General features: G+C 42.5%; 1 protein-coding gene across 3 annotated transcripts in view; it reads right to left on the bottom strand.

Moving 5' to 3' along the window:
* Igsf5 (immunoglobulin superfamily member 5) overlaps positions 1 to 5925 on the bottom strand; it is a 39868-nt gene extending 33943 nt beyond the window's left edge. Inside the window, exons 1-2 of one of the 3 annotated variants that reach the window (XM_023716002.1) lie at positions 5547 to 5925; positions 2771 to 2849 (exon numbers count right to left, since the gene is read on the bottom strand). In XM_023716002.1, the coding sequence (XP_023571770.1) occupies positions 2771 to 2828 (58 nt within the window). In that variant the 5' untranslated portion in view covers positions 2829 to 2849; positions 5547 to 5925. The remainder of the gene's footprint in view (positions 1 to 2770; positions 2850 to 5546) is intronic. The other 2 variants (XM_004631773.2, XM_004631774.2) reach the window with 2 other exon arrangements.
* Between the last annotated feature and the right edge of the window lie 21012 nt (positions 5926 to 26937).

Here is a 26937-nt window from a genome sequence, read left to right as displayed (position 1 = left end):
CAAGTAAATGTTTATTTTTTAAAAAAGAATAATAAATGAAAACAAGAGACAAGAAAAAAAAAGTCATAAGACTGTCCTGCTACAATGCTGTATATGGTTAGATTTCTAAATTTCTGTGTAAAAACATGTAATTGTTTATTCCTATTTTTAAAATTTTTTAAATTTTTTTCTTCATATTCTGTAGGGACTTAAAGTTTAATATATAAATACTTGATGGAAAATACTTGTTCCATATTATCTCTAAGATGTTTGATATTCAGACAGATAGTGAGGTTAAGCTCTATTGCCTATGTTGTAGGGTAATAATAAGCTTCTCTGCCAGAGGGTTAACAACTTAAGTTTACAGACCAAAAATTAGAGAAAAACAAAGACTGCACAAGGACAGTCAACATTTTGGCCCTAGCCTTTCAAGGTCAGTGAGGACTCAGGACACAGGAGAACCTGTACTGTAACATCATGTAACTCAGTTGTGTCCCAAATTTTCTGATCAAGGAGATTATGGGGCCACAGAGGAAAGTGATCAATGATGTAGAGTATGCCTAAGGAGAGTCACATGGAGAGAAAACATTTTCTCAGGCTTTCACAGAAAGCAAATTGATCAAACAATGGCCGTGACTCATCCACACAGCTGACACTGACAAAGGATCTACAAAGTGTGGTACAAGGTTACAGGATAAATCCTGAGGGTACTTGACTGACCTTATCAGATACAAAAGTTACATTTCTTGTTATATAGATCTTGCTTTATCTTGGTCTTGACCATCCAGCAGAAAAGTATGAAAATGAAGTATAAAAAGTAAAGCCATATTAATATGCTGAGCTGTAAAAGGCTCAAGTCAACAACTTTGGACATTGCCAGTCTTACAGAAAACCTGCTACTATTACAGACTACTGGACTGTATTGGAATATTTTGCTAAATTGACGCATCTATGATATTTGAATGACAATGGAATACCCTTCTCTGAAAAAACTAAACAAAAAAGGGGAATACAAATGAATGACCATTTTGTATTTGTATACTCAAAATAGGATAGATATATAGCTACTTTCTCTTAATTCAATGAATAGAAAGATATGTTCTAGTAGTGTTTGTGGACAGGATATCATGTCTGCCTCTTGTACTATGAATAACCACTAAGAAGACAACAATATGCAATGTATTAATTATTGAAATTGTCCTACTAGTTAGTTTTGAAGCTGTTTCATTGCTATTTGTTTCTCAATAAAATTATTTTAAAAAGTCATGCTTGAATACTTTTCATCTTGGTTTTCTAAATGTGTACCCCTTATAATGTCATATCAATTATTACTATACTCTCTTCAACGTAAAATTTTTAAAAAGACAAAAAGAAAAACAAGAGGGAAAAGAACAAAAATTCTGGAAAACAAGCAGTAATATGCAATCATATGTCCCATCTTATATAACTATATCTCTCAATTTGAGCAACAGTTCTGTTGATAAAAATAGATAATATATCAACCACTGTTAATCAGCTATTCTTGTTCTGAAAATCTGTAAAATATGTATTGTTGTATGTTACCCAGTTTGTCATTGCTTCTGATTTTTGTTCTTGCTTTTGTCTTTTACTTTTCAAAATGAAATAATACAAAATAGTTAGGATAAATTTACAGCTACTTTCACGTAATTCAATGAGAAGAAAGAGGTGTACTAACAGTGTTTGGACAGAATATCCTGTCTGCTTCTTGTACTATGGATAACCACTAAGAAGATAACAATGTACAGTGTATTGATTATCAAAACTGTCCTATTAATCAGCTGTGAAACTATCTCATTCATATTTATTTCTCAGTAAAAAATAAATAAATAAATTAAAAACAAAAAATGAAATAATAAAATTAAATTTAATAGAAAAGAAAAAAAAAGAATTTCATAAAGCAGTCCTTACTGCACGCAGCACATGCTGATGCCCTCATCTGCGTGTTCCATTTTATTCTTTTCAGTGTGATCATGACCAGATTTTCTTTTTTTTTTTTTTTTTTCTTTCACATTTTCTTAAAATTGTCTGGACAACCAAAGTAGGCCACAAAGTGGAGATGTGCTCAGTGTTTGGAAGGTCACCAAGCTGTGCCTGGATGGCTGTGCATTTTCTAGAGTGTACATTACTCTTCAGCTTGATGGTCTTGGGTCACTATGGTAAAGAAGGCAGAATTCACAATCCATTGAAAAAAGAAGGCTAAGCTCACCCTTGCATAGGCGCTCCAGTAGGACCTAACTAAACCAAAGCTGTGTATCTGGGCTCTAGCCACTGCAAAGGCCACCTGCATCATCTCCTGCTGGCAGAGTCTGATAGAAGGGAGGCTGTGGCCCAGACACTGCAGGGTTCACTCCACTATGGGGAGGCCTCAAGCTGACAGGAACTGTGGAGAGGAGTGGGGAAGAAACACATGTGGCCGGCCCTCATCTGGTCAGCACCTGGGACCTGGGATCCCACCCTGGTCATGGCAGCAGTCAGGCAGGCATGAAGGCGGAAGCTGGGCCTTCCTAGCAAACTGAGGAAGCAGGTAAAGCAGGCAGGAGAGACTCTGCAACAGTGGCGGGATAGTCTGCAGGTCAAAGGCACTACAGGGTCCTTACTGTGGAGTTGAAGCAGCTAGAACTAGAAGATGGAGGAAGTCACCTCTAAAAGAAGAGCCAAAGGAAAGGCACCAGAAGAGGCACTTCCTGTGGGCTTTTCCAGTGTCCTCTTCAGTGCCCTTCCTCTGAGTGCAGAGGATGCAAAGAACAGGCTGCTCAGCCCTGACCCCTACCTGTCAGCACGGCCAGGATGACCAACATGGCCAGGACGCCATTCCCGCTGCTCTCCATCTCCGCATGATCTTCCTCACCCTGGAATACAAAGCAGGCAGGTGACACCCTCCACCCCTGTGCTTTCTCTGCCACTCAGATATGCTCTGTCCAGCCAGCTCCCAGGTACTGAGAGGAATGGCCCTCACTATTTGGTGTGACGGAGGATATGCTGCAACCCCACCCTAGACCCGCTGCAGGCCCTGAGTGTGGGAGTCATTGAACAAAATGACGTGAACAATAGGGTGTGGATAGCACGACCTGACCAAGAGGTAGAGCTGGGGCTGTCTGCTGTTCCTTCCAATCACTGAGGAAAACATGGTACCCCTGATAAGCTCATGTTCCCTAAGGGGAAGATAGAGCAAAATGCAGAAATACACTAGACAATCTAAAAGAAAGAGGCAAAAGATGAGGAGAAAATGACACAGAGGGTGTGCATGTGTGGGCTGGTATTACTTGAGTCAGGTGGCTGAGGAAGACCTCCAGCAGGTGAAGGGATAGCCATGTGTACATCTGCTGAAAAATCTTCCTGTGCAGAGGAGAGAGCAGGTGCAAAGACCCCGGGTAGGACTGGCTGGCACAACTGAGAACCTGCAGAGAGGACTCTGGCAGAGGGGTGGTGCATGGCAGGGCTGGACCCAGTGAGGCACTGAAGCACTCGAGATTGCTGCAGTGTGCACTTGGCCCTCCTTGCAGGGCCCCCTTTCCCTTGCTAACCCTCCTGTTCACCCCACATCTCTGCACTTTCTCTTTTTGCCTTTTCCTTCACCCAGATGGTCACCAGGCTGGGGTCCCCTTGGGGCACTTTGGGGGAGTTTCACTGGTTACCTGCTCCTCCCTGCCAGCCTCACTGTGGCACAGAGGCCTGGAGTGCTTCTCACTTCAACTGTGGTCCCCAGAGATTCCAGTCCTGATGTGTGAATCCACCCTGTCCCTCCAAAATGGGAGGTGCCAGCTCCCATCAATGACCCAAGGTTCTGGCCTCCTTTCTTCTCTGACAGACCTTAAGTCACAACTGGCCCCAGGGTCAGAAAGGAAGGTTTGCAGGAGGCACCAGAAACAGTCACCACACCTCAGTCAGTGAAGCTCTGCAAGTCCCTGGGTAAAACCAGAGTGTCAGAGTGCAGAGGCTCCTGGGCCTGGACTCACACCTCACAGTTAACTCCTAACCTGGGAAGGAACTCTATCCCACTTGTGCACTAAACACTCGGGTCTCTAAAGACCAAAATATCTGTGCTTCAGTACTATTCCATTGCCCCTCGTAATAATGCTACACACAGCAAGTCCCCCAGCAGCCCACACAATCCGGGATGGAACCAGGCCTTCCAAGATTGATCTGAGATTGATCCGTGAGCCAGAGTTACAAAGTGTTTAATAAATCATTTACTCATTTCAAGGCTCAATTAACAGAGCTTGATAGGTTCATTGCTCTGCCAGCCCCGTGGAATGCAGACTCCCAGCTAGGGAACTGGGCCTCTAACTTGTACTAAGAGCATGGGCCTAGCACAGCAAAGACCACAGCATAGATGAAGGCCCATCAGAAAGAGCTGCAGCCGCTATGAACCACATAGGGTCAGGCTTCAGATGAAGAACAGAGCATTTAAGGAGGAAACACTCCGCTTGTCAACTTTCTCTCCTGTGGTTCTCACTTCTTCTTGTCCAAATTGTATTTGTCCCTGAGTCTAGCAGGTAGGAGGACCCCAGCAGGTAGTATAGGAGTAGCTGCAAGTCCAGGAATCAAAGGCAAGTCACAAAAGACAGCCCTTGTGAGGCCCCAGTGTTTACGGGGCCTACGTGGTTGGGGCATCTTCATAAAGCTGGTTTCAAGTATAACTGATGTCAGAATAACGAGACAACTCATATCAGCACTGGTCAGTTAATATGCTGAGGGGCAGTGGGACCCAGCCTTGAAATTGATCTTCTGGTTCATTTCCTCCTGGAAGGCTCTGAATGTCATACTCTAGATGAAAAACTGCATTTAAACTCTTAAGTCTTATTATTAAGTTGTATTAAATAGGAAGGACTTAGACCCTCATCCTATTTCTTACTGGCCTGAAAAAAATTAAACACCCAGAAAAGCTGAAAATACCTGCCATGGATGAATCTGATCTCAACCAATCCCCTATTTCTGGTTCTTGGGAATAGTTTGATAGTTACTTCCAGAAATGTTTGAAAATATCCTGTTTTAGTCAACAGCAAGAAACCTGACCCCAAACAGAACAAAGCAGAAGACTGGGGGTTCCCAGGGGAGCTGGCTGCAGGGGTCAGTTCCATCTGGATCATAGCCAGGCCCTGCATTTCTCCTGCACTGAAAACTACAGTCTTGCCTGCCCTACTTTCAGGCCCAGCTTCTCGGAAAGTCCAGAGACCCATGATAATCTTGCTTTCTGTGGGGTCTTTTTGTTGGGGTGGAAATGGCATTCACAGACCATCCTAGAAGTAACCTGACTTGAAGTGGGTTTCCAGTATGTAACTCCTGGGACCAGCAGAGGCCTGGCTTTACCTATGCAAGTAGCAGCTTTCTGTGAGGGACGCTCACTCCGTAGAGTCATCTGAAATCTCTAAACTCAAAGTGCAGCCCATTTAATTTTTAACTTTGGAAGCTGGAAAATAAAACTGTGTGTGCTATCATCCAGGAGCTTCACAGGAGATCCAGGGGATGGACCAGGAGGACCTCAGGCCCACTGAGGAGAAACCCACCTGACATTTCTTACACAAGAGCCACACTGCAGGCCTTACCTCAGGCAGCAAATGTCCCCTGTAGAGCTTCAGAGAAGATTTTCAGTTCCCAAAAGGCTCCTCAGCCTCCTCAGGCTGCTATCCTGTCTCCACACAAATACAGGAATGGGTGCTGTCTGGCCACCCAAGTTTCCTGATCACTCCTCACCAAGTGACAGGAAGTTCCTCCCAAGGGCTGTGTCACTTCTCCGGCAGGACTAGAGACACAGGAAGGTGTGAGTGCCCCAAGCAGTCGGGCACATTCCCATTAATCATTAGCCAGCCCTCCACAACAGCCAACTCGGAAGTCAGGCCCAGAGGCTTCAGGGCCTCCCCCCACCCTTAGCCTCCCTCAGGCCCTCCGGGGCAGGTGGAGCCCACTTTCTGGCCCTGGTCTTGCCTCAGCTGTTCTTTTCCACCAACCAGAGGCTGACAGCCCTTTCTGGTAGGAAACGCCAGCTGGCCACCCCCTTGGCCGGTCTGGCCTCAGGCACAGGCCAGTGGGCTGGTGGAACCGGTTTCTTCTCCCAAGCAAGCACCATAACATCCACTAGAACAGGTCCTTTTGAGAAAGAAAAATTTCATTTGTGTGGCCTGCTCTGGAAGGTGACAGCAATTTAAGAGTGAAGCTCTTTCCTGTAGAGCATTTGCCTAAGAGCTAGGCATAGACAGTGGCTTCCTTTCCTTACCCCTCTCCCCAGAGGTACCCCAGAGAATTTGGCTTTCTAGAGCTCAGTGAGTTTCTGGAGCCACCATCTCCCAAACCCTAGTGCTCCTGCACTCTTGGCTTTTCTAAGTGTCCTTTTTGGTTTGTCTCTCATTAATCAAAGAACTCAGAATTAAGGGCGTCTCTACACACCAGGCACCCACGGAGGGTGTAAAGCATATATGTAAAGTCAGACCCCAAAATAAATAAATGGGGGGCTGGTGAGATGGCTCAGTGGTCTAAAGCACCTACTTAGAACAAGCTTAGCAAAGCACAGGGACCGCGGTTCAATCCCCCAGCACCACATGCCAGCCAGCCCCGCCCCCTGGTGGGCTGAGCTGGACACACACACACACACATAAATAAATAAATTTAATAAATGAATGAATAAATAAATAAATAAATAAATAAATAAATGGGGGTGGGTGCTGTTCCTTCCAGCTGGGGAGGAACAGAAGATGCCAGCCTCAAAGTATGCAACTTCAATTGAGAGATTATTACAAATGGAAGATGTTTGAGGTTCAACAGACTCAAAAAGAAAGGTAGAGGAAGGAATAAAGGGAACAGAGAAACAGAAAGGGAGACAAAAGGGAGGGGAAAAAGAATAAAAACCTTAGAATTTTCCTTATCTGACTACCAGAGCTATCTGAGAAATAGCTGCTGTGGATTCCTCCTAGGGAAGATCTACTACTCCAAATAGAATGGGAATAAACCAGCTATAAATCCTTTCCCAAGAGAGTATTGTATTAGGATCTTGAAAAGGACAGGGAGTTCATCCATGGGTAGGCAGAAGCTATCACACTTCATCTCCCATCCGTTCTTTTACAAGCCTACTTGTTGTTTCTGAAGAAACGTATTCATTGTCCCATAAGAAGCCTTTTCTCCCCTTCTCTTTTCACAGCTGAGTTAAACATAAAATAAGCCTTAGGGCAAGCCAGATAGCTCAGCTGATTAAAGTGCCTGCTTAGGCAGACGCGGGGGACAGGTTCTTCGCCCTGGGCTCCGCTGAGACTGCAATCGAAACTGGGAGTGGTTCCAGACTGGGAGTGGTGGTAGGTGCCTGTAATCCCAGAGTTTGGGAGGCTGTAAACAGGAGGATCACTACAAGTCGGATCTACGTAGTGAGACCCTGTAGACCCTGTACTAAAATACACTAAGAAAAAAGAAAAAAGAGAAGAAACATATAAGCCTTACCTCTCAGGATCCAAGAAGCAGCTACTGCCTTCATTGGCTCCCATGTGCATCTGACATAAATCTTATCCTCTTGTTAGTCTCTTTGGCCAGTTTAATTTGAAAAGCCTGAGGAAATATAAGAAGGGAGAAGAAAAATTACTTGTTTCCTCTGCACAGTAACTGGACATTTGTTTTCTCTGTGTCCTTTTTAGCCACCAGTGCAACTTCAATGGAACTGCTTCAGCAGATGTACTTCACATTTCAGCGAACCACCTAAACTTTTTATTCCCAGCCTCACTGGCTGTTTCCATGTTGCAGCTTTACCTTCCAAACATTAAGGAATTTGGAGATGGAGCCTTTCAGTAGCAATTAGACCACCAGGATGGGACCCTCTTACTGGGATCAGGGCTCTCATGAGAACAAGAGGCTGGAGGAGCTCTGCACATGTCTGTACAGCAGAGAGGCCCACAGGGAAACGACGGCCATCTGCAAGCTACGAAGGTGGCCCGGACCTTCTGGCACCTTGATCTTAGATTCTTGGCTTCTCTTGTGAGAAATAAATGTCTGATACTTAAGCCATTTCTGTTTGAGAGGTTTTGTCACAGCAGTGTGTGCTATTTAGGACACTAACCCTGCCTCTTCTAGGGCAATGCCCACATGAAAAATTTGTATTTCGATTGGTATGATCACTTATTCTAGATTATAAATATTTTACATGTCAGTGTTTTAGTATTAAGATAAAAGTTTTCACAACTTTTATTTATTTATTTATTTTATTTTTTATGGTACCAGGGATTGAGCTCAGGACCCTGCGTTTGCCAGGCAAGCATTTATTCTACTGAGCTATCTCCCCAGCCCTAACAATAATGTTTTTGCCCAAGTTTTTTATTTATAATGAATTTCTCTGACTGTTCTTCACATCAACCAGCTTCATCCTGATATATCAGTACTACTTTAGCTCTCAGTTACTGTGATGAAACACAGAGGACAAGCACTCTAAAGGAGGAAAGGTTTACTTTGGCTTATGGTTTCAGCTGTTTCCATTCAGGGTCAGGTGGTTGCCTTGCTTCTGGGCCTGTGAGGTGGAAGGGTGTAGCAGAGGAAAACTGCTTACCTGAGGGGAGATAGGAAGCACACCGAAAGCAAGGGAGGCAGGGCAAGGGCAGTGCCCTTTCTCTGACTGGGCCACACATTTCAGATCTGAACTATAACAAGCATCTAACTGGGAATGCTGCACACTTAGAAGTTATCACTCTAGCTGTTATGGTTTGTGTCTGGATGGTCCCCCCTTCAAAGCCTCATGCAGTCACAGGGGTGCTTTTTTCAGAGGCATTTGAATCTAGAGTTTGTGGTAGATTTATTGTCTAGTGATGGGATTGTGGGTGTGAGTACCACACCCGCTTACAGTGGGCAGCCTACATACACTAGAAGGGCCAGCAAAAATCTTCTCTTATGCTCCACCCTTTTGTTCTTGTTGCTCTGCTGTCTTCTGCTGTCATGAACTGCTGTCCTCTGTGATGTACCACCCTGTCTTGGAGCCAGCTGATTTTGACTAAAACTTCTACAAACTGTGAGCTAAATAAACCTTTCTTTCCTTAATTTTGGGCATCCAGTATTTTGTCTCAACAATGAGAAGAAAGTAACAATAGCCTAGTGTAATCAGTGCAAAAAACAGTATGATGACCACTTTGAACAACCGAGAGCATAAGTTATCCCGATAATCTAAATGTTCCAGTCTGTTATGGTTTGTGTCTAGTAGTCCGCTGCCAAAGCCTCATACAGTCTTGGGGCTGACTCTGGAGTTTGTGACTGATTGACTGATTGATTGATTTCTGGCCAAACTGGGGATTGAACTCAGGCCCTTGCGTTTGCCAGGCAAGTGCTTATTCTACTGAGCCATCTCCCCAGCCCCCTGATTTTTAAATATTGGCATAGAGTAAAAGTCACTCTTTTCAGTATATAATTCATTGTTATGACAGCTGTGTGGTCTCGTACTCTCCCCCATGCTTCCATACAGAACTTTCACTCCTGTAGAACTCACTTCTATTCCCACTTTCAATAATGTGCATGCTTGCTACCTTTTCTGTGTGTCCAGTTTAATTTTCTCAGGATACCCAGAAGCTATAAAGAAACTCCATAGGATTCCCCACTCAATAGCAGAGTGAGGACTGGATGGATGGGGTACAGGTTGGATGGGGTATGTTAATCATCATCACAATTGCACTAAAGATGATGTCAGTTAATAATAAACATAGTAATCATGATGATAGTAATAACAGCAGCCTCAAACACTTCCAGAACACTTAGCATGTGCTGAGACATCTTTTAATGAAAAACTTTGCATTCCTTGCCCTATGGGAGCCTCACAAAACTCCAGGAGGATAACTGTGTTGTATCCCAAGGCCAATGAGGAAAGAGCATGGTGAGAATCATGCCTCTGAAGAGGCTTGGAGTTGATCAGTTGTTTTTAGTAATAATATTCAATGTCCACTTATTCATTCAAAATATCTTTTGAGCTTTAGTGTGAAAGGAATCAATATACAATTATAAATGTGTGAGTTGGTTACAAGATTATTTAAGAGTGGAGACAATCGAGAAAAAGCAGCTCCAGGAAAATTTGTTCTCCACCTCTTCCCACCTGCCTAACAGCAGCTACCTCGCTAGTGTGGAATGAATCTTCCTCCATAACCTGCTTTTCCTTTTTGCCCACCCACATATTACTCTCACACAGTTTAGCACCCTGAGAAGCTCAGTCTCTGTTTCTCTTGTCTTGCTGCTTTACCACAACTTAGGTGCTTTGTAAAACTGGTACCAAATCCCTCAATTCTGGCAGCTGATGGGGCCTAAAGGTGCCTCCGTGTACATAAAAATTAAAACGTTAGCATCAAGTGAAATGCGTATACCTCCTCTTCTGTGAATCTGATTTTTGTCAGTGTAATTCACAGGTCTGAGCTGCTGAGCCTAGGAAGGTAAAATTTTCCTTCCCTACAAGACCCTGCACTAGAAACTGGTGAGATGAGAAAAAAAAAAAAAACTGAATAAAACAGAGAGCTTTGGGAGTCACTAAATTAATCAAGAATCACAGAGACACAGAGTTATACCTCAATCCTGAGCTATGTCCCAGAAGACCTAGCGTAAGTCAAACTTCAGTTAAGTCCAGAACAATGTGCTGTGGAAATTACAGGTCACTGTGGTGAATTTGGGCACCAATGACCCCAGTTCTCATGCTGTGAAGACCAATCAGCACTAGAAGTCTTGAGATCTGTCTACTTGCTTTTCCTCAACCACGATTTCCAGCACCAAAGAATATTGCCAGAGCTTCTAGAAAATTCTGTCATGGTGACAATGAACATTATAGCCAATGATGCCCCTCTGCTAAAACAGCCACACTCAGAAGTCTTGTGGTAGGTGTGGGGTCTTCCACTTGGTGACCTGGGGTTGGACTGTTCTCCCTCACCAGTTCCTGAGAGGCTACCAAGGCAGGACTAAAGGCACTGGCCACAGGTCTGGAAAAGGCAGCTCCAACTCTGTATGGTCCTGAGGGATATATATATGTATATATATATATATATATTTTTTTTTTCAAAATGGGAGATTTACATTCTTTCAAAGCTTAAGCATAAAGACAGACTTTATCGTTACTTTTAACCTTTACTATTTTTAGAGCAGAAAATTCTAATTTACATAAAGCATATTTATGTGGCAATTCATAGCGCCAGGAAGCGCTGCTGAGGTGAGGCCCTGGGAAGAAATTAGTTTTGAGGTACAATAGAAATAAATATAGGTAGAAAAGAAAAGAGGAAAATCAGAATTTAAAAGAATTGTACTTTTAAGAAAAGCTGCAGCTTTACAGCACAATAATTGCTTAAGCCTCTTTTTTTTTTTTTTTTTTTTTCCTTCTAAGAAGTACACTTAAAACAAGCATGAAAACTTCCTAAGGGTCTTAAGACAGGAGGAGCCCATGACTTGGATTCTGGGCCTTGCTTTTCAGCCGTGAGCAGCACTTCCTCCCAAACTCCGCCCTCCAAGCAGCACAGGGACCAGGCATGGATCACAGCTTCACACACAAGTGATACAGGGAGAAAAACTGATCTTGGGTGGGTGACCTCCAAATGATATAGGGAAACTCCAAATGACATAGGGAAAAAAAATCTCCTGACTTGACCTGTACAAGTTCGTGTTCTCTAAAACCGAAGAATGAATTTTAGGAACAAATGGAGGTTATAAGCAGAATATATTTATTGAGGGAAAGAAAGCTCCTGTCTGAGAGAGGAACAGAAGAGGGAGGCCGAGTGGGTAGTCTCCCCAGAAGCTGTCTCTTCCAGGGACTTTTATAGAGGAAATCCATGCAGTGAGGTGGGTCTAAGGTGGTGGAGAAGACACGGGAACTTGCTTAGGTGGATGTGAGGTGGGACAAAACTGTGGTCAACCAATGAGATTACAAGTACTATTGCTCAGGTAAAATTGATTAAATCCAGTATCAAATGGGAAAGTGAGTCACGTAGCAAGCAGACATGAATATGGTACAAGGTCTCTTCCCCTTGGGGGTTGGGCTAGTGACTCATTTGGGCTCTTTCAAGGTAATTGATATGTATTTAGGGTATCAATCCCTGATGCCTATCCCTAGGGAAGTATGTAGCTGTGTTTCCTCTTTTTGTCTTGGTCTTGAGATGTGGCCCATGTAGGAGTGTCTGTCTCTTCCAAAAGTTGCAAAGTCACCTTGTCTTCCATCCTGTCTCCTTGAGGGCCTGGCCCTATCTGACTGCCTATAATATTTGTATCTCACTTGGCTGCCTGCAACACAAGGAAAAGGTTTATGCTGTGACCAGGTTTTGTGGGTGACACATGCAACAGGACACATGCCCCAGATCGCTCACCTTGGAGATACCCCAAGCTCAGTAAATACATCCCACTTGTGATCATAAGGTGCTGCTCTCTTCAGAGTCCACACACTATTTCTTTCAGTGTGAAATTTAATTTTTCTGTCTTACAAACCCCTTTATGCAGCTTATAGATGAGTTCTGAAAACTTTTTTCTTCATGGCAGTCAGTGCATCTGCAGTCCTTCTAGGACCCTGTCAGGTGACAGTTTGAGCTTGGGGGAGGGATAGAACATGCCAGGGATGAAGTGAGAGAAAGCAAGACTTTGGGAACAGCCACCTCCTATGGCCTAGGGGACAGTGTGTGTGAGGAAGCAGGGCTGGTGGCAGCCTGGAATCCCAGAGGAAGTTAGAGGTTGATGGGCTCTGTGTGCAGGGAGGAGGCCAGGCAGGGTATTAAGTGTGTAAGGTGGAGGGCAAACTAAAGTGCAGTGCTGGGATCTTGTTTTCTTTTTCTTTCCTTCTGTTTTTCTTCAGCTATCCAAAGAGATACCAGGAAACTGGAAAACTTGGAACAGGAGGAAGACAATTGTGAGATTATCTGATTTCACAGTGCCTGAGCTGTCCTTGAACTCTTGACAACTCCCAGGGGCAAAAAACTGAAAGTAAAAGAAATTATTCTTCTACAAAGAAATCTAAATGAACTTTGTCTAGTGCAGAGATAATTAATTTTTGCCCTGAGGAAACTGACCAGTTTTAATTCTATCCATAAAGATATTGGCATTCCTGATGGCCTATGTTTGTGTATTGTTTGGTTTCTCCATTGGCTCTGCTGTAACATCTTTCTGATTCCTTTATCAATTAATGAGTAAAATAAAATATTTGATATGTGTCCACCTTAGATTTGTATGAGAATCATTATTTTATCTCTTTAAAAATATTTTATCAGGAACTTTTTGAGGAATTTAGGGATATGAGAAATTGGGGTATGTGATCTCTGTAGACTACCTGGAAAACATTAAATAAGAAAGCTAATGTCTGACCTCTTCTTACTTTCAGGTGCAGCAATTTCATAGTAGGCTGAATTAATATAAGGAAGAAAATAAAAGCCATCTGTGGTCTCAGTATCGCTCATAGATAAGAACAGTTATCTCCATTTTGGCTATGCCTGACCTTATATCCATGTACGAATAGGTACAGAGCTGGCTAGGACTTTTCCTTATCCTTTCAATTGGCTTTAAGCAATGCATATTGGTCTAGCTGAGGTGCTGGTGGTAGTCTTTGAAGACGGCATGCATATTTCTCTGATAACCCACACCTGCTGCTCATTAATATGAGCCAGGTCGAGACAGGATGAAGAGCCAATGCTCCATGTTGTCGGCTGGAATTGAGCCTCAAGATAGAGGCTATGACTTCCTGGGGCTTGAAAGACTATACATCAGAGCTAAAGCACAGACCCCAAAACATTAGATACTATCTCAATAGTATAATGCAAATCACTTTTTCTGCTTTTCCTTCTCTGCATATCGCAGAGGTAAATGCAGGCCTCCTACCTAGCCCAGCTCACAGCACTCACCTACTTCCTGCAATTCTCAGTCATTCATCCTTAAGCCACTCCTCCTTCATGACTGAATAAAGCCCAGGTTCGGCCCTGGGTTGAGGTCTTTGTTCTGGATAGCCATCACCATGGCTGGACTTAGGACCCTGTGGCTCCCTATAATTATAAATATGCTTTAATGTCTTTATTTTCACCATGGATTGCACCAGGAGTGGTAGATTGGAATTAACTTGGTGGAATTCCAATAACGTATCTTTGGGTTTACAAATATAAACTTCTTGGACTGAGATGAGAACCAAAAAGGGCTCACTAAAGCATACTATAGAAAATTAGAAAATGGAGAAAAGGAAAAAATAGAGGAATTTTGAAGACAGAATGTCCTTAAGATTACTGTATAGTTAGGGTCATGCTTGGAATGCCTGTCATTCAGGTCTTTTAAATGCATACTGTTTGTCATAACATACCAATTACTGCCATATTGTCTCTCAAGCAAATGTTTGTTAAAAAAAAGGGCAATATATGAAAACAAGAGACAAGAAAAAAACATGTCACAAGGCTGTCCTGCTACAATGCTGTATATGGTTAGATTTCTAAATTTCTGTGTAAAAATATGTAACTGTTTATTCCTATTGTTTAATATATTTTTTAAATTTTTTTCTTCATATTCTGTAAGGACTTAAAGTTTAACATGTCAATACTTGATGGAAAATACCTGTTCCATGTTATGCCTAAGATGTTTGATATTCAGACATATAGTGAGGTTAAGCTCAACTGCCTACGTTGTAGGGTAATAATAATAAGCTTCTCTTCTGGAGGGTTAACAACCTAAGTTTGCAGAACAAAATTAGAGAAAAAGAAGGGCTGTGCAAGTACAGTCAACATTTTGTCCCTAGCCTTTCAAGGTTTCAGGACATAGAACAACTTGTACTGTAACATCATGTAACTTAGTTGTGTACCAAATTTCCTGATCAAGGAGATTATGGGGCCAAAGAGGAAAGTGATAGATGATGTAGAGTGTGCCTAAGGAGAGTCACATGGAGAGAAAACATTTTCTCAGACTTTCACACCAAGAGTAAATTGGCAGAGCAATGGCCGTGACTCATCCACATGGCTGACACTGACAAAGGATCTACAAACTGTGGTACAGGGTTTCAGGATAAATCCTGAGGGAATTTGACTGACTTTATCAGATACAAAAGTTATATAGATCTATGTAGTTATATAGATTTCTTGTTATATAGATCTTGCTTTATCTTGGTCTTGACCATCCAACAAAAAAGTATAAAAATGAAGTATAAAAGTAAAGCCACATTAATATGCTGAGCTGTAAAAGGCTCAAGTCAACAACTTCTGATTTTGCCAATCCTATGGAAAACCCACTACCATTATGGACTACTGGCCTATATTGGAATATTTTGCTGAATTCATGCACCTACAATATTTAAATGACAATGGAATGCCCTTCTCTGACAAAACTATCCAAAAAAGGGGGATACAAATGGATGACCATTTTGTATCTGTATACTCAAAATAGGATAGATATACAGCTATTTTCTCTTAATTCAATGAATAGAGAGATTTGTTCTAATAGTGTTGCTGTACAGGCTGTCATGTGTGCATCTTGTACAATGAACAACCACTAAGACAACAATATGCAATGTATTAATTATTGAAACTGTGCTAGTAATCGGTTTTGAAGCTGTCTCATTGCTGTTTCTCAATAAAATTATTTTTTAAAAAAAGATTACCCAGGGGCCAGGGAGATGGGTCAGTGGAATAAGCACTTCCCTGGCAAGTGCAAGGGTCTGAGTTCAATCCCTGGTTCCGCAAAAAAAAAAGATTACCATATAGAGATTAACACCGTTAAAAACTTGGCATATATCTGGGCTAAAACATCCATATTGTGCCTATTTAATAGCTATATTTTTTCATGGAATATGTTCTGAGCCCCTGCCCCTCCCCTATTGTTAAATACATTATTTTTAATGTCTGCACAGAGCCCTACCAGCAGGTTGTTGCCTGGTTTCCTTGAGCAGGCTCCCACCAGTAGACTTCAATTGCTTTCTGCTTTTGTCACTATAAATATTGAATGCCATCAGAACTCAATCATAGATGAAAGAGATCACTAATGGAAAGGGGTAGGACAATTTTTGACCTCAGAGATGGTAGAAACTAGATTGACTTATTTATTTTGTTGTTACTGAGACATAATACCCAACACCCACAACTTAAAAATTCACAGTTTGTAGAGATTTCAGTCCATAGTTGGCTCTTCCTAAGTCATAGTGGTATGGTTGAGTGGGATGGTGGAAGAGAAGCATCTCATAGTATGATGGAGAAGCAGAGAAAAAGAGCAAGGGAGGAGCAAGGAAGAGACTGAACCAGGCCACACCCCAGTGACTCATCTCCCAAATCACATTTAACTATGAACTCACCCATGGACTAAGCCACTGATAAGTATCACAGCCCATGATCCAATCACATCCCCAGGTCCCCACTTACGAGCACAACACAGACCATGCCAAGTATTGCAAGCACATACACAGGGAGAGTTTTAGCTGAAGGGAGCCAGCACTAATCAAGGAAAGGGGGTTCAGCCTCCTCAGAGAAAAATATGTAGCAACCTCTTGTGGATTTGCTAGGGTGGGCAACAGACCAGTAAACTTCATTGGCTAAGGTTCAATTCAAAGAGTAGGGACAGAAAGAGGGAAGAGAAAGAGAAAGAAAACACAGCTCCATCAGTAACATGTTGAGTTAGCCCTAACCTACAGTTTTAGACTGAATACTTTTTAAATGAAGGCCCAGCCAAATAGCTTAAGGGCCAGCCAATTAGCTCAGGGCAGGCCAAATAGCTCAGGATTAAAGCACCTGAGGTGCAGGGGTGGGGGTGGGGGTTGATCTCTGGGCATGCCATGCTGGCCCTGCCGCTGGAGTGCACTGAGATGGCAATTGAGACTGCGTGTGGTGGTGCGTGCCTGTAATCCCAGCATTTGGGTAGCTATAAACAGGCAGATCACTATGAGCCTAGTCCAATCTAGTAGTGAGATCCTGAACACCCTGTAGACCCTTCCCTAAAATACAAACAACAACAACAACAAAAACCCAAACCTTTTAAAATGACCTGCATGTCTATGAACTGAGCTGAGTGGAATCTAATCCAAAGGTTAAGACAGAGAAAGGGACAGACTCAAAGATGCCATTTTATTTACTTAAGTGATATCTGAAGTCCTGAGTGTTTTCTAGTTCATGTTTTCAGCAAAGATAGCCTTTAAGTTTCTGCGAAATACTCAAGACAACTATTATTATAACCCACTCATTAGAGGGGTTATCACAGCAAAGCAAGGGGGAGATTACTAAAGTATTACCCAGCTATGTGACCTCCAAATTTAGTGATCTATCATTCTACAAGAGCACCTGAAGCTAGAGGTATTGTTCAGGGTATTCCTTGGTAATAACTCCCTCACCACCTGTAAACATCCTGCTTCTATGGTTTTGTAAGAGCCTCATGACGGCCTTTTGAAGAGTAGAGAAGCAATGTGCCGTGTTACAAAGGGGAATAGTCTATTGTCCCAGGGGTTCGTTATATTTTCTTATCCTTCTGTCCCACCATGGTGGTCCCTGACTTTCTCATATTGATTTTGTTTTAGGATCAATTCTGAAAAATAGAGTTGCTGCTCTAGAATAAATAAAAAGATCCATGGTGAATGAGGAGTCAACCAGTCTATGATCAGCTGATTCCAAGGCAGGAACCTCATGGTGGAGCAAAGCCACACAATTCATGCACACTAGCAAGCAAAGCAGGGAGAGAAATGAATAGGTGAGGTGAAGAGGGTTCCAGGGATGTCATCTGGCTATTCTATGTGACCCAATAGTGGTGGATTTATGTCACTAGACCTTTGTCACCAGAAGATCCAACACCTAGAGTGAGCCCTGCTGTGAACCACAGTGAGAAAACAGCGCAGCTAGCTTTAATAAATAGACCCTCTGGTGAGCACTTTGACAGCAGGGAGTTTGGGAGCATGTAGGTAGGCACTATTTGTGTCCTCTTCTCAGTTTTTCCATGATGCTAAAACCACTCTTAAAAATGAAGTCACCCCTCAGTCCTCTGTGGATGACTAGCAGGCAGCCTAGCAAACTGAATGATGATGACCCATCCTGATGTGGGTGGTAAAACCAACAGTCTTGGGTGGGGTAAAAAAGGGAAAGAAGGAAGTATTCTTATTTTTAAGAGCTTGTCTTCCTGGGCAAGCATGTCTTTTGCTGCTATTGCCTTTGGACATTGGTCTTCAGGTGTCTTCAGTCTTCATTGAAGACTCACACCAGCAGTGACTCTCTAGGAAGCTTCCAGGTTTTTGACCTTGAACTTGTGCTGCATCCTTGATCCCTCTTGGTCTTCAGCTTCCATCTTCTCTGGCTGAGCAGCTTCTGGATTTTTATCTCTCTGGCATGCAGATAGCCAAGTGGACTTTGCTGCTTACTATCCTGTGAGCCACATAATAACCCCATTTTGCAGAATTATATACATGTTTCCTACTGATTATGTTCCTCTGGAGAACCCTGACTAATACAGCTTCTGTGGACTTGGGTGTCACTAACCATACAGGAGGGAAGGCATTTAAGGATGCTCAGTGCCCAGGGTCACAATTTGGTTTGAAAGAGGAATGGCTGCCAGTATCAGAACTGTACAGCCATGTGCATCACTTCAAGAAAAATGAGCATCTTATCTGAGACACCAAAGTGATGCCCTGACCTCAGGGACAACCAGAGCCTGATTCCAGAGCTCTTCCTGCTTGCTCCTGGGAACCCTTCCCAGGCCTGTGATGATGCCACTGAAGTCCCTCTGTGGGAACACTGTACCTCTGGTTCTGGGGGAGGCTAACTTTATTCTTCAAGACCAGTATCCAGAACTCCAAGGCATAACATTATTGTCCCACCTTAGGGCAGGTGAATCAACTATGGTGGCCCAACCACCAAGGCCACAGGACGAAATCAGAGCTGCACATAGTAGTGGGGCAGTGTGCTTGGGATTCCCTGGGGTAGAGGGTAGGGCCCAGGCTGGTGAACCTGTGCCCACCATGGTTGGGTTTGCAGTTTCTGCAAGCTTGTTTCTTGTATTCTCTGAGCCTGTGGCTTCAGAGCCCTCTTTTCTTCCTGGATCTTCTGAACCTCCTGGGGTCCCCACAAGCAGTGTTGCTGCTTTACAAGTGGGCCTGTATCTCAATCCTGGGCATGATTCCTCTCCTAGCCCCAGCTGGCCACTAGGTGGTGACAAAACTCAGTCAGCCCCATCCCTAAGAGGGCAGCCCCAGCTTTGTAGGGATGGGCAAGCCTGAGACCTTGGGACCTGGATGGCAGGAATGTAACAGACTTCCTGCAGGGGTTAATAAGGAGGAGCTGAGGGGAGGGTGTAACCTTCTTTGGGGTGCACTGATATGCTCTTGAAGCCGAGTCACAGTATTCCACTTATGGGAGCATTACTTCTGGGGAAGTAGTCTCAAAGATAGCTGTTTTGGGATAAATCTGTGCTAATATTTCCAAGCTATGAATAAAGGAGGAAGATATGGAGGGGAGAGGATCCAGACCCTATGCTAAATGTTGCTCAGGAGGGCAGTGCTGCTGGGGCTGTGCAGTCTGAAAGGCTGCAGGCAGGGTGTGCACTGTGGGGGTCCTGGACGCCATCCTGGCACCTATGGAGTTTTTAGGGTGGATGAAAATCCAGACTGGCTGCTCAGCTGGTCAGCATCTCCCAGCATCTCTGGGATGTCTGCTCTTCTGTATGCTGTTGGGGCCATGGTGGCCCTGCTTCTCTTTGACATTCAGTTTCTTGCTTCCTCACACACACAGGCCTCCTCCAACTCCGCTCTTCCTCCTCTGTCTTCTTCTGTACTCCTTCTTCTCCACCCCCTTCTCCTCTCGCCCTTTCCTCTTTCTCCTCCCTCTCCTTTTTTCCTCTTTGTCTTCCCTCTATTCCTTTCCTCTTCTTTCTTCCTCCCTACCTCTGTCTGTCCGGACATTCTCAGATTCCAGGTTTGTATTTCCATCAGAACTAGTTAGTATATGGCTACATTTGTTTACTCTTTTGTCTTGAGGTCTGGTCCTTAGCTGGAGTGTCTGTCTCTTCCAAAGTTGCAAAGTTACCTTGTCTTCCATATTGTCTCCTAATTTCTGAAGGAGTGGCTAATTAAGTGGTTCTGTGGAAAAGTTTAGGGAGAACTAGTTTACTAGCAGAGAGCGAAAAGTACAATAGGTAAGTGGAGATCTTTCAGTGGTCAAAAGCCAATTTCCATTGAGCAGCTTTGGGTATCTGGCAGAGAGTAGCCCTGGCCATGACCCATTGGGTGTTCTCAGTTTCTGTTGGCCCACACAACCAGAGATCAGTCTCCAGAAAGGAATCCAGCTGTCTCTCTGGTCAACGTTTCATAAGCCATTAGAATCTTCAATGGGGATTCACCAAAAAACTTCTGGGGACATCTGTCCTCTGCTTCAAAGAGTGACACCTGCTCTATGAGCATGTACTAGATGGCAGAGTAACCACTGTTTGTCCGAGTTCTATAAGGGATAGTTAAAAGCCTGAACAAGATTATCTAGTACTTTACAGTAAAGATTTTAAAGTGCACAACTTATCTCTTATACATCTAAATGAAAACTAGACCCAGGAGAAGGTTGAGATCCTCCCTCACACTAAATGTGTCTTGATCCTGTAAGTGTGCTGCTTTTGGAGATATCTCCTTCCTGTGTCACCCCCAAATCTCATGTGTATGGGAAGCAGTTGGATCAGGGGGGCATTATACTCCACAGTGAATTAATCCATTAATGTGTTCGGTAGCTTTTTGTGCTTTTAAGAGCTGGGACTTGGTTGGAGGTGGACCACTGAAACAGTGATCCTGAAGGGTACATTCCAGTTCCTCTTCCTCTTCCTCCTCCTCTTTATCTTTCTCCTTCCCCTCTTCTTCTTCGATTCTTTTTTTTCTAAATTCTTTTTGTTTTTCTCTTCTTTTTCTAATTCTTCTAATTACTGTTTTCTTCTTCTAATTCTTGTTTTCTTCTTTCCCCCTTTTCCTTCCCCCTTTTCTCTTCCCTCTTCTCCATTTTCTTCTCCTCCTCCTCTTCCTTTTCCTCTTGCTCCCACATTCCTTCTGCCCCTTTTCCCCCTTACTTGTGACTGCCATGAGATGAAGAGCTTTCCTCTGTTATACCCTTCTACTAAGCTGCAGGGCCAACCAATCATTGATTGAATCCCTTTGGAAATAATGGGTCAAGTAAACCTTTCCTCCTTTCATTTGTAGGTATCTACCATTTTGTGTCAGCAACAGAAAAGCTGACTAATACATATTTATGCGAAGTGTAGCTTTTGCTGTAACATTAACTGATCAGGTACTTTTTAAGCCCTTAGAACTAGTTTGTGGGAGGAATTTGAAAAGCTTTGGAGATGCAGGTTAGAGAAGCTTTAGGATGCTATAAGCAGTTCTTGGGTGCTGATTGGAATGCAGACAGTAAAGGCCAGACTCAAGAGGTTTCAATTGGGAACAAGGATTCTATTGGCAATTGAACTAGAGGTCATGTGGGTTATACTTTGGCAAAAAGACTGCTTACCATTCCCTCATGTCCTGAAACTTTCCAGGGAATTAATATTAAGCATATTAGACTAACTGATCTGGCAGAAGAAATTTCAAATTGGCTCAGGGCTATGGCATGGGTACTATTGGCTGTTTTTAGTCACATCTACAATGAGAACAGGGAGAGGAAAATTATCAGAGCTCAATGATTTGAAAAACTTGCAGCCTGGGCAGAAAGGAAATGCTTGTAAAACTGGGAGACTGAAGGGTGTGAGAATGTTAGAGGAACAGAAAGAATGAAAGAAAGCAAGCAAGGAAGAAAGAAAGAAAGAAAGAAAGAGAAAGAAAAGAAAAGAAAGAAGGAAGGAAGGAAGAGAGAAGAGAAGAGAAGAGAAGAGAAGAGAAGAGAAGAGAAGAGAAGAGAAGAGAAGAGAAGAGAAAGAAGAGGCGAGGCGAGGCGGGGCGGGGGGGGGAGAGGGAGGGGGGATGGCTCAGTAGAGTAAGCGCTTACCTGGCAAGCACAAGTGCCTGAGTTCAATCCCTGGTTTCGCAGCGGTGAGAGAAAGAAAGAAAGAAAAATTAGCATCAAAAAGAAGCCAGGCTCTTTGCACCAGGGCAATAGGAAAGATGGCTTGAAGGCATCTTAGGAACTGCTGAGATCCTAACCTTCCAGGTATAAAAGTGTAAGTGAACGAAACACTTTGAAGGACTGTTTTGACAAGAGAGCCCTAAAGGAGTCCAGCTCATTCTGGGCTGCCTAGAAAAGCATTTTCCAGACTTCAACCATCTAGGCACTCAGTGGTTGTTTCAGAGATATTCCAAGAGGGTTCTGTCACTGCTGTCACTAGTAACAGACTTGGATCTTATTTATCTGGTGCTGGTTATGCAAACATATAGACTATAAAAGCCATGGAAGTTTCTACCCACTTTTTAAAAGAAATCCCAGGAGAATTCATGCACCTATAGTATCTAGATGTCAATGGAATGCCCATCTTTGACAGGACTAAATAAAAAAAGGAGATACAAAGGGAGGACCATTTTGTATTTGAATATACACAGAATAGTTAGGATAGATATATAGCTACTTTTGCTTAATTCAATGAGAAGAAAGACTTGTACTAATAGTGTTTGGACAGGATATCCTGCCTGCTTCTTTTACTATGGATAACCACTAAGAAGATAACAATGGACAATGTATTTTTTATTTATTTATTTTTATTGAGAAATATGAATGAGACAGTTTCACAGCTGATTAATAGGACAGTTTTGATGATCAATACACTGTACACTGTTATCTTAGTGATTATCTATAGTACAAGAAGCAGACAGGATATTCTGTCCAAACACTGTTAGTACACCTCTTTCTTCTCATTGAATTAAGCAAAAGTAACTGTAAATTTATCCTATTTTGTATATATAAATACAAAATGATCTTTTCTTTGTTCTGTCAGAGGTGTATAGTCTATTGGCATCTAAATATTGTAGGTGTTTGAATTCAACTAAATGTACAATGTATTAATTATTGAAACTGTCCTATTAATCAGCTTGGAAACTGCTCCATTGATATTTGTTTCTCAATAAAATAAAATGAAAAGTAAAAGAAATCCCAGGAGACCAGACAGTGTGGCTTGGACAGAGCAAAGTGTAAAGTGATGAGAGTGAGGCCATAGGAGCGGTGGAAACTGCAGGAAGTTGGAAATGCCAGGAATGTGGAACACGTGCTGAGGAAAGCCCTGGAGAGTGAGCAAAGCCAGCCCAAGACAGAGGCCATGTGAGCTACTGTCAACAAGACCACAGGGCCAGGACTGTTCCACCCTTTGCAACTCATTCCTCACCACAACCTGCCCCAGGAGCAGAACACAGAGCCACAAGATTTAATATTTGCCTTGTAGGGGTTCTGCCTTGTTTCTGTCCCATTCCTATCTTTTTATTTCTTTTTATTTTTTTCCCTTCTTTTAAAAATTATTTTATTGAGAAACAAATATCAATGAGACAGTTTCAAAGCTGATTAATAGGACAGTTTCAATAATTAATACATTGTACATTGTTATCTTCTTAGTGGTTACTTTCCCAGAAACACAGATCTATGAATATGTCAAGATTCTTGAGGAACAGCAACAGCTCACTCATGAAAATGTACAACGTAACAAGCCAGGACAGGAGAAGAGCGAGAGGAGGAGGAGGAGAGGCAGATCAGTGAGTGAAAGTGAAGATGAGAATGAGCTCATTTATAACCCCCAAAACCTGCCCTTGGGCTGGGATGGCAAACTCATCCCCTACTGGCTGTTTAAGCTGCATGGCCTAAATATCAACTACAGTTGTGAGATTTGTGGAAACTACACCTACCGAGGGCCTGAGGCCTTCCAGCAGCCCTTTGCTGAATGGCATCATGTTTATGGCATGAGGTGTTTCGACATTCCAAACACTGCTCACTTTGCTAATGTGACCCGGATTGAAGCTGCTGTCTCTTTGTGGGCCAAGCTGAATCTGCAGAAGGCTTCAGAATGATGGCAGCCTGGCACTGAGGAAGAGTATGAAGACTCCAGTGGGAATGTTGTGAATAAGAAAACATATGAGGATCTGAAAAGACAAGGACTACTGTAGTGCTCAGGGATGTAACTCAATTTCAGAGCTTGCCCAGTCTTGCCTGAGGTCTGCTTTTTCTATTTCTCCAACCAAATGCTCTTAAAGACTCTTTGCTATATAGTTCCATAGTCTGGCATGCATCTTGTAGAAACAAGGCATGCTGGCAGATTGCAGGGTTCAAATGTGTTTTATCTTTGTTTTATATTAAAAAGGATTCTGTGGGAAAATTTAAAAATTTGAACTTCAAGTAAGAGGATAATCATGTTTAGTATAAATATGTTCCACATGTTGCATAGCACACATTTGCACTAATTTTTTTCCTTGCTATCTGAATGTTATAATAAAAAAAAAATTATTGTGGATTATCTGGTATTAACTGGATGTCCTATATTTTATGTTTTAGCCTTAAAATATCCACATCTTCATTAGTAAAATTAAAAATCAACTTAACCCACCTTTTGTAGGCTTACTGTGTTAAATTTATAAAATAACATAGATAAATCTTCGGCACATTCCTTAATGCTCCTGTAACATTAGCCTTTCCATCTAGTATAGGCGCCTTGTTAGAAATCTTAGTTCCTGCTTGTTGCACTAGAAAATTATTAAACTTTCCAATTTTGCTTTCAGAACTATATGAATTTGGATGACAAAGTATGTGGTCAGCACAAGTGTAAGACCTGTCTTTTCTGCCAGTATGTCCTTGTAAATTGCAAAGTAGTCTTTCATTGCAACCAGCAGATGGCACTGCAAGGCATGAAACAGCAAAAAAGAACGGTGTGCCAGTACTACCTCTCCTGATTGATTTCCCTCCTACAAACCCAATGAGAGTGCACGTACACGCGCGCGGGCACACACACACACACACGCACACACACACACACACGTCGCATTTTATTCGCAGCAAGTGGGTGACTCAAGAACTCTGTGAACACTCACCCTAAAATTGGAACACATATCAATAGACTATAATTATAAAACCCATGAATGATTCTCCTCCAGCCATATTTTATTTTTGAATTTAAAAAAAATCACATTTCTTCTCTCATAATTTAAGCTAAAATTAGCCAGAATACTGTGTGGTCTACAAGAGCAGAGTCTTGTTTTCTCATTTATTTAGCATCTCCTCAGTATCTAGAGCAATAGTTTAGATGCACATTCGTAGAAGGCCCATCTACATGCACCTGGTCTCCAGATGGTGGTGGTGCTGGTGGTGGAGGAGGTGGGGCCTCTTTAAGTCGTTAGGCTTGGGAAGCTGTGGGTCTCCAGTCTCCCTCTCTTTCTGTTGGCTCCTGATATTCTACTTTTGTCAAAGGCCCAAATCAATGAAGCTACTCACTCTTAGACTTGAACTTCTAGAAACATGAATCAAAATGAAGCTTGCTTTTGCTTGAAGAGTAGGTTGTGTCTAGGAATTTTATTGTAGTGGTACAAAGTGATATACTGGGTGTTCCTCGTATGTGTCTCAGAGATACCCAATGCACAAAGAAAGATGGAAGGGAGGGAGAAAAAAAGAAGGGAAGGAAAGGGAAGGGAAGGGAAGGGAAGGGAAGGGAACGGAAGGGAACGGAAGGGAACGGAAGGGAACGGAAGGGAACGGAAGGGAACGGAAGGAAACCAGGCACGGTTATTAAGAAAATAAATATATGGATCTTTATTGCTTGAATTGAAACTTTCTGGAAATTAGAATGATATGACCCAGTTGAAAGAAGATATTTTTTTACATGTATACAAAAGTCTGTACAGCATCAGAGATTAATAAATATGCATCTCAGAAGATAAAATTAAATCTCCTCAGGGTGGGAACAAATGGCTAGATTATTACCAGGTCCAATTTTGCTTATTCTACTCCAATGTGAATATCCGGCTACAATATTTTCCCTTCTAGTGAAGAGAGAAAACAAAAACACAGTTGAAGGAGATTTTATTATTATTATTATTATTATTATTATTATTATTGTTATTAAGAGTGAGCATTCATGGAAGAGCAGGCACTAATCAACAAACTGACTCCTGATCACTCAGAAATCTTCCTGTGTCACTTTCCTTCCTGTTCCATCAATAAATAATGCACACACATGGCCTGGCAACAAATCTGTCCATGAAACAAGAGAAGAAAGAGAAGCATTTGCAGACGCTAAATTCCATTTGTTTTGTGAAAATTTTTGTCGAAATTTGTTTTGTAGAAATTTCTGTCAAACAGCTGGCCAAATAGCTCAGCAGATTAAAGTGCCTGCAAGCAGACACGTGGGTCAGGGGTTCAATCCCTGGCCCTGCTGTGCCAGCCCTGCCCCCGGGGTGCACTGAGATGGCAATTGATACTGGGCGTGGTGGCACACGCCTGTAATCCCAGCACTTGGGAGACTGTAAACAGGTCACTGTGAGTCTGATCTAGTACTGAGACCCTGAACACCCTATAGACCCTTCTCTAAAAAAATAAAAATAATGTCTGTCTATAATTATGTATTTTTAATGCAAAGGAAACATGTAATCATAAAATACTTCAGTGTCACAGAAATATTCACAATAATGTCTGGCAGGTGTCTGAGAACTGAAAGCAGGTAGGAGATGCACTTTATGGAGAACAGCAACACTATCTGGTATTGATGCCCAAAGAGGAAATTGGAATAAAATTAATAACTTCTACAATAAAATTAATAACTTCGTCAAATCAAAAAAAAGCAAGTGTTACCTAGGCATGATGAATTTTCCATAGCATGATTTCTCTTTAAAGAAAACTTGCCTTTGCTTTCTTTGTCACTACAGCATATGTTCTCTCGAGGGTCATAACTGAAGACCCACAGGTCCCAGTGGATGCACCAGCCCTACAAAGAAACAAAATGGGGGTTTCCAAGAAAGGAGGTCCATTCCTAGTGGTCAGGAGCCTTCATCCTGAACCAGACTAATTGACAGCCTCCCGTTGTATCAGTGTGACTTCTTTAGCTATAATAAGCTTTGGCATCGATTATGGTCCTCCAGTGAGACTTTACCGTGAAGGCTTGGCTCCTGATGGGCTT

This window comes from Octodon degus, unplaced genomic scaffold (assembly GCF_000260255.1).
Source record: "Octodon degus isolate 3935 unplaced genomic scaffold, OctDeg1.0 scaffold00045, whole genome shotgun sequence".
NCBI lineage: Eukaryota > Metazoa > Chordata > Mammalia > Rodentia > Octodontidae > Octodon > Octodon degus.
Note: the sequence above shows the minus strand (reverse complement) of the source record. Positions and strands in the feature narration are given on the sequence as shown.